The sequence below is a fragment of the Bombyx mandarina genome, chromosome 23, assembly GCF_030267445.1.
Source record: "Bombyx mandarina strain Sakado chromosome 23, ASM3026744v2".
Lineage (NCBI taxonomy): Eukaryota > Metazoa > Arthropoda > Insecta > Lepidoptera > Bombycidae > Bombyx > Bombyx mandarina.
Window position 1 is genome coordinate 16,109,542 of NC_143229.1, and position 13,155 is coordinate 16,122,696.

At 38.3% G+C, this 13,155-nt stretch overlaps 2 protein-coding genes across 4 annotated transcripts in view; one reads left to right on the forward strand and one right to left on the reverse strand.

Annotated features, from left to right (window-relative positions):
• Positions 1-721: 721 nt before the first annotated feature.
• On the reverse strand, positions 722-7,161 carry LOC114246550 (NADH dehydrogenase [ubiquinone] 1 alpha subcomplex assembly factor 3). Its single transcript, XM_028179125.2, has 6 exons — positions 6,971-7,161; positions 5,536-5,638; positions 4,805-4,863; positions 3,822-3,915; positions 3,061-3,197; positions 722-1,852 (listed from the first exon to the last, which is right to left on the reverse strand). Exons 1-6 carry the CDS (start codon positions 7,030-7,032, stop codon positions 1,729-1,731), a joined length of 579 nt encoding a protein of 192 aa, XP_028034926.2. The 5' UTR covers positions 7,033-7,161; the 3' UTR covers positions 722-1,728.
• A 791-nt stretch (positions 7,162-7,952) lies between these two features.
• LOC114246567 (sodium/bile acid cotransporter 7) overlaps positions 7,953-13,155 on the forward strand; it is a 37,233-nt gene continuing 32,030 nt past the window's right edge. For 2 of the 3 annotated variants that reach the window (XM_089737348.1, XM_028179147.2), the window contains exons 1-5: positions 7,966-8,364; positions 10,230-10,431; positions 11,125-11,260; positions 12,039-12,267; positions 12,384-12,503. In XM_089737348.1, the coding sequence (XP_089593474.1) occupies positions 8,178-8,364; positions 10,230-10,431; positions 11,125-11,260; positions 12,039-12,267; positions 12,384-12,503 (874 nt within the window). In that variant the 5' untranslated portion in view covers positions 7,966-8,177. Of the gene's footprint in view, positions 8,428-10,229; positions 10,432-11,124; positions 11,261-12,038; positions 12,268-12,383; positions 12,504-13,155 lie in introns of all 3 variants that reach the window. The other variant, XM_028179148.2, reaches the window with a different exon arrangement.

A 13,155-nucleotide genomic window follows, 5' to 3' on the forward strand; every position in this document is an offset into this window, starting at 1 on the left:
GAGGTCCCCTAAATGAGTGCAGTAGAATAGCCTCGAGCAGGGAGAGATGGCGCGACATCGTGCGACGCATCAAGTCTGCCCCTTCCAACACTACATGACGATCACGACCACTCTGTCAAGAGTGACACGATTGAGAAGAAGAAGAAGACTCCTCTATCATATACCATTTGTTCGCTCATTCCCCTCTTACACATATAGTCTTTCACGTAATCCATCCATTTCTTCTTGTCTGCCTTTTCCTCTAAAGCCTTCCACGTTCATAGTTTAAACTCTCTTACCAACCTCATTCTCATTTCGTCTCATCACATGTCCATACCATCCCAAACGCGCACTTCTCAACTTCTCTGTCACAGTTGCCACTTTTCAGACTTCCTCTAACATATTAATTCCGTATTCTATCCATTCTCCATAGATTTGTTTTTAATATTACTATTATAAAATAATAATTTGAACAGCCAATTTACATTGTTTTTTTTTGGCTATAAGTAATATCTCCGTTGTCCGTGGACATCGGCAATGCCAGTGTGTTTAGTGCGAGTTTTTTAACGTTCTCGATAGATATTTGTTTTTTATGCATTTTTTTTTAAATATTGAATTGTCATCGGCCCTTAATAAGTATACCAAATTTCGAGTTAATCCGACGTTTTGAATAGGGTCAAAATCATGTTCAAAGATTCCGTTACAAACATACATAAGTCTGAAGCTAATAAAAGCGTATTAATAAGGTTTCTTCAATGTCTTTATTCAACTAATATTTACATAAACACAATTAGTTAACAGAGGAAATAAGTATTAACGAAAACAGCTTTAAATATAACTTAGTTATGTTATAATCATATGTATACCAGAGTGTATAGGACCCGTGAATCACGCTCTACCACTAGATTCATAAAAAGCCTTAAAAAGGCTTCTCGGTGTGACGTCTATGAGCTCTAAAACGAGATATCGGTGACAAAAATGGACCAGCAATTATACAGCGGGACGCTCTCGGAGCGGTTTCTTACAGAAAAACCCTTATCACATTTAATATTATGGAGGGTAGATGTAAAGAGCGCCATCTTGTATAGGGGACCAATTGAAAAAGCGTCCATCTGTAAACATCCAGTCCTTGGAAGACTCAGCGAAATACCGCTAATGTAGGAAGTGGAAATGATATGAATATAGCAGTTTTAAACAGAGCAAAGTGTGCCGGGTTGAAGTGAAGTGGGGTAAGTTATGGCGCTGGCTATAAAATCCTTCCACTTGCTACTGTGGCGTCATCTTAATTCGTACCCTTTCAGCGGACACTTTTTAAAATACTGAGATGGTGGAGGTTTACTTCTATCCTTCATAGTTAATATAAAATATTGTTACTTCATTCCTGGTCTTTGCAACACACCTTATGTGTTAAGTCACTTCATAAAAAAATAACTTTTAGTGCAACTTTTGTATTTGTGTTAATAATTTATTTTATATACCAATTTTTTACACTAATAAGTAAGAAAAAATACATCGGTAAAATGTCGGGAATTTTTGTATATATTTCCCAAGATTTTTCGACAAAAGAAGCGTTTTTAACAATTTCTCTATGCTCCAGAATTTTCTCAATGAGGAAACATTCCATAATCGACCATTACACGTTCAAATCTGACTTCTAAATTGACTAAATAAAACAGCAAACCACTTTGCGCGCTCCCGACAAAAATCTCTACTTTTACACACACTACACAGTGTTGCCAGTGATTTTCTTTATTTCCCTGAAGGCTTCGAGAATCCTTTCTGGAATATATCACTGTAGTGCATCTTCACTTCAAGCATATCGTCTTCGTTCATGTTGACGTTGAACGGTGGTATCAGGGCAGCAGCCACGGATCTAAACACACAGAAAATCATATCGACAGGTGAAAGGGTATTTGGTTTAAGCGATACTTATCTATTTAATTAAATATGCGTTTTATTTAGTACTAGCTGAGTTCCGCAATGTTACCCGCAGTTATTATCGTACAGCGGGTGACGCCGCAGAGTGAAGCTAGTCTAAAAAAAAGAAGGTAGCCTAAGTTACTCCTTATATCATCAGCTACCTATCAGTGAAAGTCCCGTCAAAATCGGTCCAGCCGTTACAGAGATTAGCCGCAACAAACCGACAAAAATTGTAAAATAAAGTTCTAGAAAATTAAAAATATAGCCATTCAGTCCTCGATATCATTGACAAAATTTCTCTTCAGTGTTGCCACAGTCTGTTTCTCATGAGGCCTACTTGGGAAAGCCACTGCTGATAAGGCGCGTTGGAAACCCGGCATCAATAACCTACCTATTTCTATCACGACCCAGCCAAGCGTTTCGATTTAAAGGTGGAGTCTTAGAATACAATTGAGAATTACATCTAATGTCCTATCATAGAAGCAGTTACATTGTCATGTCTCTGGTAACTACACATTTAACAACAGGTCTATAAAACAGGACGTTTGTTTTATTTATTTATTGTAAATATAAATTAGACCGCATCTCCAATGATCATAGAATTTAATGAAGACATGAATGAATTTAGAATTTAATCTGGTCTAAACCTGAAATGAGTTTCTGGCCGGATCTTCAAAATGGGTCGCGATTTCGATCCGGTGATAGATCGAACGAAGCACTGCTCTTGTTAGGGCTAATGTTAGCGATGTCTGAGCCCCATAAGCTCGGTCACTAATCAAGAGGGTCCAGAGGCTACGGGTAGGCACCATAAAAAAGTCATATGGTGGTGGTAGGATCCTTATCCCTTACTGGTGGTAGGACCTCTTGTGAGTCCGCACGGGTAGGTACCACCAACCCGCCTATTTCTGCCGTGAAACAGTAATGCGTTTCGGTTTGAAGGGCGGGGCAGCCGTTGTAACTATACTTGAGACCTTAGAACTTATATCTCAAGGTGGGTGGCGCATTTACGTCGTAGATGTTTATGGGCTCCAGTAACCACTCAGCACCAGGTGGGCTGTGAGCTCGTCCACCCATCTAAGCAATAAAAAAAAAGGGCTAGCGTGTAAAAGTTAGTCTATGGTAAGCCATAGACTAATTTAGACGCGTCCTTAGACAACTCACCTGCCCTCTGCGTTCAGGAAGTTGAATGTGGAACAGGCATGTTCTGTTGCCAAGATTTCGATGTTCAATTCGTTCGCGCGGGCCGCCCTGAATGCTTTGTCTATTTTCGAACGATCCGTCGTATCCAAGCCTAAGATCTGAAAGGATATTTAAAGTAAAATTTTTATTACATCGTTTCAAACTTTTTCGTCTGTGCGTTGCATGTCGCGGGACGGTCGGCCGCGGAGTAGGGATAAAATGAAAGGCGCTCGTCAGAGCAGTCAAAGCCAATATGGCGGCGCCTATAGTTCGCAACAGCTGACCGTGTAGGGTATAGACTATTACTCATTTGTGCCAGTGTTCCACGCTATTTTGTTTGTTTTTGTCAGTGTTTAATGTCAATGTTGTTTGTCAGAGTTAAATGTCTATAATTTGAAAAAAAGTTTCACTTTTACCGTGGTTTCATAAAACCACACAATCCTTTTTTTTTCTATTGCTCAAATGCCTGGACGAACTCACGACGTGTGGCCCACTGAGCTTCTCGCCGGATATTCTCAGTGGGTCGCGTTTCCGATCCGGTGGTAGATTCTGCGAGGCACTGCTCTTGCTAGGGCCAGTGTTAGCAACACCTCCGGTTTGAGCCCGGAGTGCTCACCTACACGTAAGGCGAAGCTGAAATAGCCTCCCAAGTCTATTAGCATAGCAAAAAAAAATAGCTCACGTCAACCCGGTGTTGAGTGGCCCCGAGAGCCCGTAGACATCAACAACACAAACGTACTTACGAGCAGATCGATTCTAGGCTCGAGCAGTTTGAACAGCTTCAGGGACTCCTCGGTGACGTCATCCGAATCTGCGACTTGCCAAGATAATACCGTTCTGGAAAAATGACCATCAACGCCATTTAAGTGGAATTTTCATTGCTATTTGGTATGCGGTCGGAGTTCGATAATTAATCGAATGATTATTAATTTTTACTGGTGGTAGGACGTCTTGTGAGCCCGCACGTACCACCGCCCTGCCTATTTCTGCCATGAAGCAGTAATGCGTTTCGGTTTGAAGGGCGGGGTAGCCGTTGTACTGTTACAAGTGAGACCTTAGAACTCATACTTCAAGGTGGGTGGCGGCATTTACGTCGTACGGGTTCCGGTAACCACTCAACACCAGGTGGGCCGTGAATTCGTCCACCGAACAAACAAAAAAAAAATTTGCCATGAGATAAAACTCTTAATGAGACCAAAAATATACTAAACAATACAGTCTACAATATAGCTCTGTCCTGCTCTAGCTAGGGCAGATGTTGCCAAATTCTCTCAGGGTGAGCCCCTTTGAGCTCATCTACCGGTCCAGTGATAATGGAATAGACCCTCGATCCTACTGGGAATTAAGTATGTAAAAATATGCTCTGCTCTATTATTGAGGTTAACCGTATCATGTGTTCGTGTGTGTGTATCGTTAATTGTAAAATTCTAAATATCATCATTGTTAATATCAAGACATTGTCAACTACTGTACCATAGTTTGTATCTATAGGTGAGGTGACATTACCATATTACCACCTACAAATTCTGCCATTTAATTAGTTATCTCGTTGGTACAACTAATTAATTAAATAAATAAATGTTAAATAATTATAAGCAATTTGTGTCGTTTATAAATCAATTATTGTAGTAAAAGTCTCATCATACATTTAAGTTAAGTGTTTTTCTTGCAGGGTAGATCATCATAGTATGTCAAACATGTTGCAATAATGTTAAATAAAATTTACCTTGGAAATATGGCCATAGGTCCTAAAACTGTGATGCCGTTGTTTAACTTGAAGCCATACTGAAAATAAAACGCTTAAATAAATTTGCATTTCTTTCTTTTCTTTTTTTCTTTTGTTGGCAGACAAGCATACGGTTCAACTGATGGTGAGTGGTTACCCCAGTCATCGTTCTCGTCGAATCCGTCGCTTGCGACGAAGGGCTCGACGAGTAAATTAACCCACAGACACAGCCCACTGAGCTTCTCGCCGGATCTTCTCAGTTGGTCGCGTTTCCGATCCGGTGGTACATTCTGCGAAGCCCGGCTCTTGCTAGGGTTCGTGTTAGCAACGTCGTTAGGTTTGAGCACCGTGAGCTCACCTACTAGTTACGGTTACGCTGAAATAGCCTCTCAAGGCTATCAGCTAAGGTAGAAAAAAAAGTGGTTACCGTCGCTCATGGACATCAGCTATGCCAGGGACAGAGCAAAGCCGCTGGCTATTGTAATTGTATATGGTATATTTATATATATAAACTATATGAGCTCGTGGTAGGACATATTGTGCGGCTACACAAGTAGGCAGCAGCTTGGTTAATCGATACATAAATACGATTGAGATTTCTCTCGAGTGATCTCAGTCTCTTCCTATCTTAATTGATTTCTCAAAATTTATTTGTATCTCTATTTAAAAGTTACTATAAAGATCTAAACAGGCGCAAAGATCGGTTGTCTAAAATATTAAAAATAACTTACAGTAGCAAAAGAGTCAATCATTAGTCCGAGGTCATATTCGTTGTTCAGAACTCTCACAGTTGTCTTGCCCTCTCCTTCGTACGCTGCTTTGGTACGTGTAAAACTGTATACATTTATTATCAATATCAATATTAATTCACAGCAATATAATATATTGCTATATATATTTTTTATAATTTTGCTCCTACTACTAATTTTGCTTTTGCTCACTATTGTTAATGGATCACAGCAATGGCACAACCATTAAAAGGTACATTGTGTTTGAAAAAATTTCAATGCAGCAGACTTTACCTGCTGTGAACATTTGTGCTTCTTTCCTGTTTCTAAAATAGTTTTCGCAAATTCATCAAACCTATAAGTAATATTACGTGAAATTGTGCTTCGTAGACTTTGCCTATCAATTCAGATGTTTTGGATGTTAGTGCTGCTATGTACTATGCATGTCTTTTAATAAGTAAAATATGTAAAAAGTCGGCCATTGCAAGCATTCTTTGTAACAATGGCCATTGAAAAACTTGACTGATGACAATTTTTCGATACACTACTTGTCTTTTTTCATGGTTGCCTTCGTTTTTGTCAGGAGGGCTATCTCTGACAGTTTGTTTTTTCTATCTTTTAGGCATGGTGTAATGTTATTTTTATTTTATTTTTTTATTGCCCGTGTAGGCAGACGAATCACCCGACGGTGAGTTGTTACCGTCGCCCATGGACTTCAGCAATGCCAAGGGCAGAGCCAAGCCGCTGCCTTTTTATTTTATTTTATTGCTTAGATGGGTGGACGAGCTCACAGCCCACCTGGTGTTAAGTGGTTACTGGAGCCCATAGACATCTACAACGTAAATGCGCCACCCACCTTGAGATATAAGTTCTAAGGTCTCAAGTATAGATACAACGGCTGCCCCACCCTTCAAACCGAAACGCGTTACTGCTTCACGGCAGAACTGGGCAGGGTGGTGCTATCCACCCGCGCGGACTCACAAGAAGTGAATGAAAGTGAAGTGAAGTGTTGTGGTGATTGTCCTTTTTGTGTCATTTGGAATGTGAATCGAGAAAATTATGATGATCAGTGGATTAGTTATAATTTGTAAGTGTAATAGGTAAGCGGAGACTTGCAACTTTAATATGGATAACTTATAATATATTTTGCTACTCATTGCTACTTGAGTCTTGTTTAAGTTAAAATACGAATTAAGATATATATTTTTTTGTTTATTGTGAGTGCCAAATTGAGAGCTATATAGGACGAATATTGGTAAAAATTGGTGGTTTTTGGGCAACATTGAAAATTTGAAAATTTTGGTTGGTGAGCTTAAATTATTTAATTTTTATGATAACACAAGTAAGTTCAATCCTGCAGGTATTTCATTTATGGAATGAACAAGTACAACAATTTATAGTATTGCATGAAAAAAGATGTTATTTACAAGGCACTAACCTCAAAATAGGAAGTTTTCTTTTTGATAAAACGTTGATATGCCTTATTGTATTTTGAAACATTTTTCAGCCTATTATAAGGATGACGTTTCTACTTGTTAGTTCAATGAAAATAAGAGAAATTCTAATTGTTATTCGCTTTTTTCCACTCAGCTGATCATAGATTAAACACAATATTTGCAGCTGATTGTCAAATTTTGTTTTTTTTTATCGGACATGCAAAGGGATAGCGTTTCCCAGACATTTACATTGTGTAAAATTGTAGAGAATTTTGTGTTTGTAATGAAAAGCTGATTGTTTTCTCCCTTTATTTATTTACGAATTGTTGCCCTTACAAAAGTAATATCCCTATTTATTTTTTCTAAATCACATTTTATGAAAATATTTCGTGCTTTTAGTTAAGTTGGCTTAAGTAACCACTTAACACCAGGTGGGCTGTGAGCTCGTCCACCCAGCTAAGCAATAAAAAATAAAAAAAAAATTTCAGTGTTATTTAATATTTTGAGGTACCAATCGACGACAGTTTCTAGACTTTTTGGTGAGAATCCGAGGATTGAAGTTGTGTGATTTGTTTTATTTTGTTTATTTAGTGTTTCTTCAGATTTAAATGTGTAATAACGGTGGCTTATTAACTGTTTAATATCTGTGAAAGTGCAGAAATGTGGGAAAATGAATCAAAGCCGCTGGACGTTGCTTCTCGGGATCTTCCAAAAAGTCCACTGAAAAAGCCTCAGTAAATAACCACCATTGTACTGAGCTTATATTTCATCCCATATCATCATATCTCATTTCATTTCATTTCATCTCAGTTGATTAATGTCTTAGATGAATCATCTTCATTCCATTTCACTGCGTATGAACATTTTTCATAAAAATATGAATATAAATTAAAATAGGCGTTGACCTATGAGTCTTAGTTACCAGGTCATAAAATCTTTTAAAAAAACTGAACTGTCAAATGTCAACAATCAATGAGAAATAATGAGAATGCTTTACGGCAATGCAGATGCGCGGCTCTATTTGAAACTTTACCAAAATATATTGATTGTCGTCACGTCCACATTATTACAAAGTAAAAAATAAGCCCACCACACATTATATGTAATTATTATTAAAATACAAAGTTATAATGTTAAAGTAATAAAAAAAAACTAAAACGAATATTTTATTTTACTACATTTAAAAAATCTAACTGCATTTTAAAAACAATGACTTTTGTTACCGGTGTTAGTGTATCAAAAGAGCTCGTCCGAAGTCCAAAGAAGTTTATTATATCGAAAAATAGTGAATACAGTGTGGATTTGTGGAAAGAATTGACGAAAAAATGGCTCGTTATCGGCGTATTTATTGTGATAACATTGGCGGTTCTAACACCTGGGATAGGCGCATCAGGAGGCAAACAAAACCGCATGTTCACTTATAGATCATTCTAGAACGCAGTGCACCCCATGAAATCACGTAATTGAATCTTTACAATTCAGTTTAACCTATTCTAGGTAGAACATGCTTTTAAAGAAATTTTACATTTATTTTTATATTAATACTCTACATGTATTATATAAAGCTTATTTTAATAAATTTTTATATTAATACAAAAGGTTTATTAAAAATAGATTTTGAATGTTTTTTAAAATATTGAAAATAAAACACGAAAATTGCATACATATCTCATTCACATGTTAAATTAAAAGCTTGTCTGAATTTTGATTATCATATTGTTACAAAGCTACTGTCATTCTTTACTATCTGAACTTAGATTTTAATTAGCCTCCGCTTAACTCTCATCTAGATTCCTACAATATTAAACAGAAACCAGAATATGTGATATAGAAATAGTTTTGGGCGGGAATCTATGGAGAAAATCTATCAGGAACATGTCCTGAAATTTACTCAAATTATCATTAATTAATTCACTAAGCCCAGTTAGTGGGCAGTTATGTCCAGTGCCTGTGGGAATCTGTGACCATTAATCACCAGATGATCTGTGTGCTGTCATCTAAAATTGCTGGCAATAACCAAGTAACTTTGTCAATTAGACTTGAGATTATGTGCTTCTAGTTCTTTCTCGGCATATATAAAGTATTATTTTTTTATTATTATATAGATTGTTGGTTACGTAGATATCTACAAATGCTGCCACCCACATTGAAATATGAGTTCTAAGGTCTCAGTATACTTATAACGGCTGCCCCACCCTTCAAACCCAAACCGAAATGCAGAAATAGGCAGGGTGGTGGTACCTACCCGTGCAGACTCACAAGAGGTTCTACCACCAGTAATTATGCAAATTATAAAAAAAAAGAAAAAAAAAGGAATTGCTGTGATACTGATATCGAATAAAACGGACCTTTAATTACAAAGATAGCCTTTCACCCCTCGGTATGTTATTTGCACCGCACGCAATGGAATGCATTTTGCGATCGCGTTAGCCGTCTTTGCTTACGATTGCGCGCTCATGCGGGGAACTTGCTAAAACTATTTTTGATTTCGTATATGGACGAACGAGCACACAACTGACCCGTGTGCTTAGTGTGAGTTTTTTAACGTTCTCGATAGCGTAAAAGTTAACCCAATTTTGTATGCAGTTGGAACAGCGCCCCTAGCGGCAAACGTAGGCAAACGATCCCATTCCATACAAATATGAGCTTACACTGGTATAAAGTGGTTAATGCAGGACCATACTTCTGAAGTGAAAGTGGTCACGCACCTTGAGTAGGGGGAACTTTGGGTATAACAATTGTCCAATCCTCAAAACTGCTATGTGGCAGCAATTGGCAGGATAACGTTACCTATCCGCGTGGGCTTGTAATATGTTCCATTACTACCAGGGGTCTTCTCCAGGGATGTTAAGTACTCCAAGGGGAGGTTAATTATCCAGGGAATTCCTTAGCCTCCTTATTCGATACACGCGATAGAATCGGTTTTTGCTACTCTAGCCAACACCACACAGCCAACTGGTGCGACGATGTGTCTGGAAAATGCCAAAATTATATCTGGAAACGCATTATGGGGGTAGAAATGATGAACTTTACTCGGGGTACCGGTGGTACAATGGAAAAAAGAGATGACTAGATTATTTCAATTGATTCCCCAAAGTACTTGCTATGATGTTAAACATCAAAGGATAGGTCTTAGACCCGGATATTTTGAGTGTTATTCTTTTGCACATTGTAAATTAAATCATTAGAATAGGCACGTCACATCCATCACTGCAGCAGTAAGATGTTTTGATAATATAACCAAATAAAATCTATTCACAGGTATTATCCACACGGAATATACGTCGTATCTACTCCTTTCATACATCTACTATTTGGCGGGAAGGCAGACTGTTCTACCTATAAAATTACCGACCACCGTCATTCTAATAACGTGCGTGCACACTCATATTGTTATACCTTGTATACATGTGGTCATCGTGTCGGCTATCAGAGACCTGACCGACATCGGTATAGTTAAAGGGTGAGTTTCGACCTAAGGTATAAGCCGCGCCAATGAAGAAGCGAATCGAAAATGGCGTCTATGTACCTGCACTGACTGATGGTAGGGTCAACAAATAAAAAGAAAGATAGAAAGAAAAAGTTGTTCATTTTAAAAAAAATATAAAAAAACAAATGAGAATGTACTTTAACAATAACTTAAGAAAAACAACAAAATAGCAACGAAATAAGAACAAATGCAACAAATAACAACAGAATTTGAGAGAAAATAGAGCGCGTCGAAACAGTGTGAGAACAAAGTCGGAACTGATATTTGTTTTGCATGCAGTACGCGTCGTGTGCGGCTAAAGACAGCAATAGTTTAGAGTGAGAGCGCATGATCGCCGCCGCCATTTTAGATTCGTTTCTTTATTGGCGCGGCTTATACTAGACTTTTTTTATGGTAATTATGAATGAAGAAAACGTTAACGCCACGACAAGACACGACTACGACAAGAGGTCAATCATTGCAATGTGCAGCGGTTGTGACAAGCCATCTACTTCGGAGCAGATATAAGTAGTACTAATTGATATAGATATATGTTTTACTAACAGACCTTAATACATCGGTTAGTAATTTGCACCAACGTTCGCATTAACTAAGAAATATCGCTCTCCAAGCGCCCGTATATCTCACGAGGGGTGGGAAAGTTTGATGTTTTTGGTTGGCTTCCAGGGCGTTGTATTCCTCAGTTGGTGCTCCGACCATGTGGTTGTCGATCACGTTGAGCGACAGCGACGCTGCGGCCGCGGTGGTGGCTTTCAACTACGTCGCGTCGCTTGTAGCGATACCGCTGTCTTTGTTTATACTGGTGAGTTGAGTTAAGCCTCGTCGTTTTCAGCTTATAGCGTTTCCTGTTTCGCTTAGGAGGGAATCTCTGGTCTACGAGTTGGCAACATCGATTCGCTCAACGGTTCGCGTCTGGACTTTTTGGCGAGATCGTGAGGAGTGAAGTTGTGTGATTGGTTTTATTTTGTCTATTTAGTGTTTCTTCAGGTTTAAATGTGTAATAACGGTGGTTTATTAACTGTTTAGTATCTGTGAAAGTGCACGAATGTGGGAAAATGAAACAAAGCCGCTGAACGTAGCTTCTCGGGATCTTCCAAAAAGTCCACTGAAAAAATCTCAGTAAATGACCACCATTTTACTGAGATTATATTTCATCCCATATCATCTCATCTCATCTCATCTCATTTCATTTAATTTCATCCCAGTTGATTAATGTCGCAAATTAATCATTTTCATTTGATTTCGTTTCACTTCATGTTATCATTTTTCATAAAAATAAGAATATAAATTTAAATAAGACATGGCCTAAAGGCCTTAGCTACCAGGTCATAAAATCCCTTACAAAAAACGGTTCGTTTCTAAACCCCGAAGGGGTAGGCAGCGACTTTGTTGTGGTCCATGAGCGATAGTAACTACAATCCATCCGGTGGATCGTATTTGCATCTGCGTAAATGGGCAATAAAAATAGATCGAACTCAACTGGTGCATTTGTAGTGACAAACCGTATCAATTACCTGAAGCCATTACACTCTACGATACTTATGGAATATGTCGAAACGTCCAACTAAGTTTCATTACAGTGTGGTCACCCATCGAAGCCAGAAACGAAGGTGCTTGTAACGGTCGTATCGGCAGTAGCGCCGTACGCTATAGGTCTGTACCACGCGAAAAGACACGGTTCCACGAAGCGCAGCGTGACCGAAGCGAGGACCTATGCTCTCGTTCTCTTATATGTGGAGTGCTGTCAGTACTTCGACAATGCGGGCGGCGTCATGAAGGTCTTCGACTTATTCGCCATCATTCTGCTCGGTGAGTTCGATGCGAATTGATTTCATGATTAATTTGTATAATTCGGCCATGTTTGGCTGTGATTTTCGCGCAATTGATTTATTTTTAAGCAATAAAAAAAACCTTTTCAATTTTAGTGTTCACATGTCTGCTAACAAGTACGACAGCTTGCTGGGCGTACGCTCGCTGCGGACTGATTGACAGCGAGCATTCGCGTACGATCGCTTTGTGTTCGATGTCTAAGTCAATTGAGTTTGGTGAGCGAATATTAGTAATGCGCATGGCATAACGTCCACTCCTTAATTTTTCAATCACCGGGTCTTTGACACTTCCTTTGATATATTCATTCTTTATCTTGTCCATTCTTGTCACTCCACACATCCATCTCAACATTTGCATCTCTGCCACATTCACTTCTCTTTCATGCTTAACTTAAGTCACCCAAAATTCAGATCCCTACAGCATTCATACATTGGTTCGACTTTTACATAACACTGACAGCTTTAAGCAAATGTCAAGTAAAATGTTGCCGTATTTAAAAAACCAGTATTTAAAAATAAATAAAAATTCACTATCATTCCATATATCTATCTATATTTAGATAAAATACATGTGTGCAATTCACACGTGGCACAAATGAAGCCTTCAAAAATTAAAATTCAAGTAACTTATATGTCTAAGGGTCGATTCGACCAAACAAGAGTAAATCTTATTCTTAGAATAACTCGTCAGTTAATCGAGAGTAAATCAATTTTACGTTTTACCATCTACAATTCTAAGAATAGTGGGCCTATTCGGGAATTGTTACTATACCGCCGTTTCGCACGGAATAACGGAGCTATTCCTAGAATAAAGTAATGGCGTCAGTCAGTCCAACATCTGATTTCTGTCATTTCATAAATATTTATT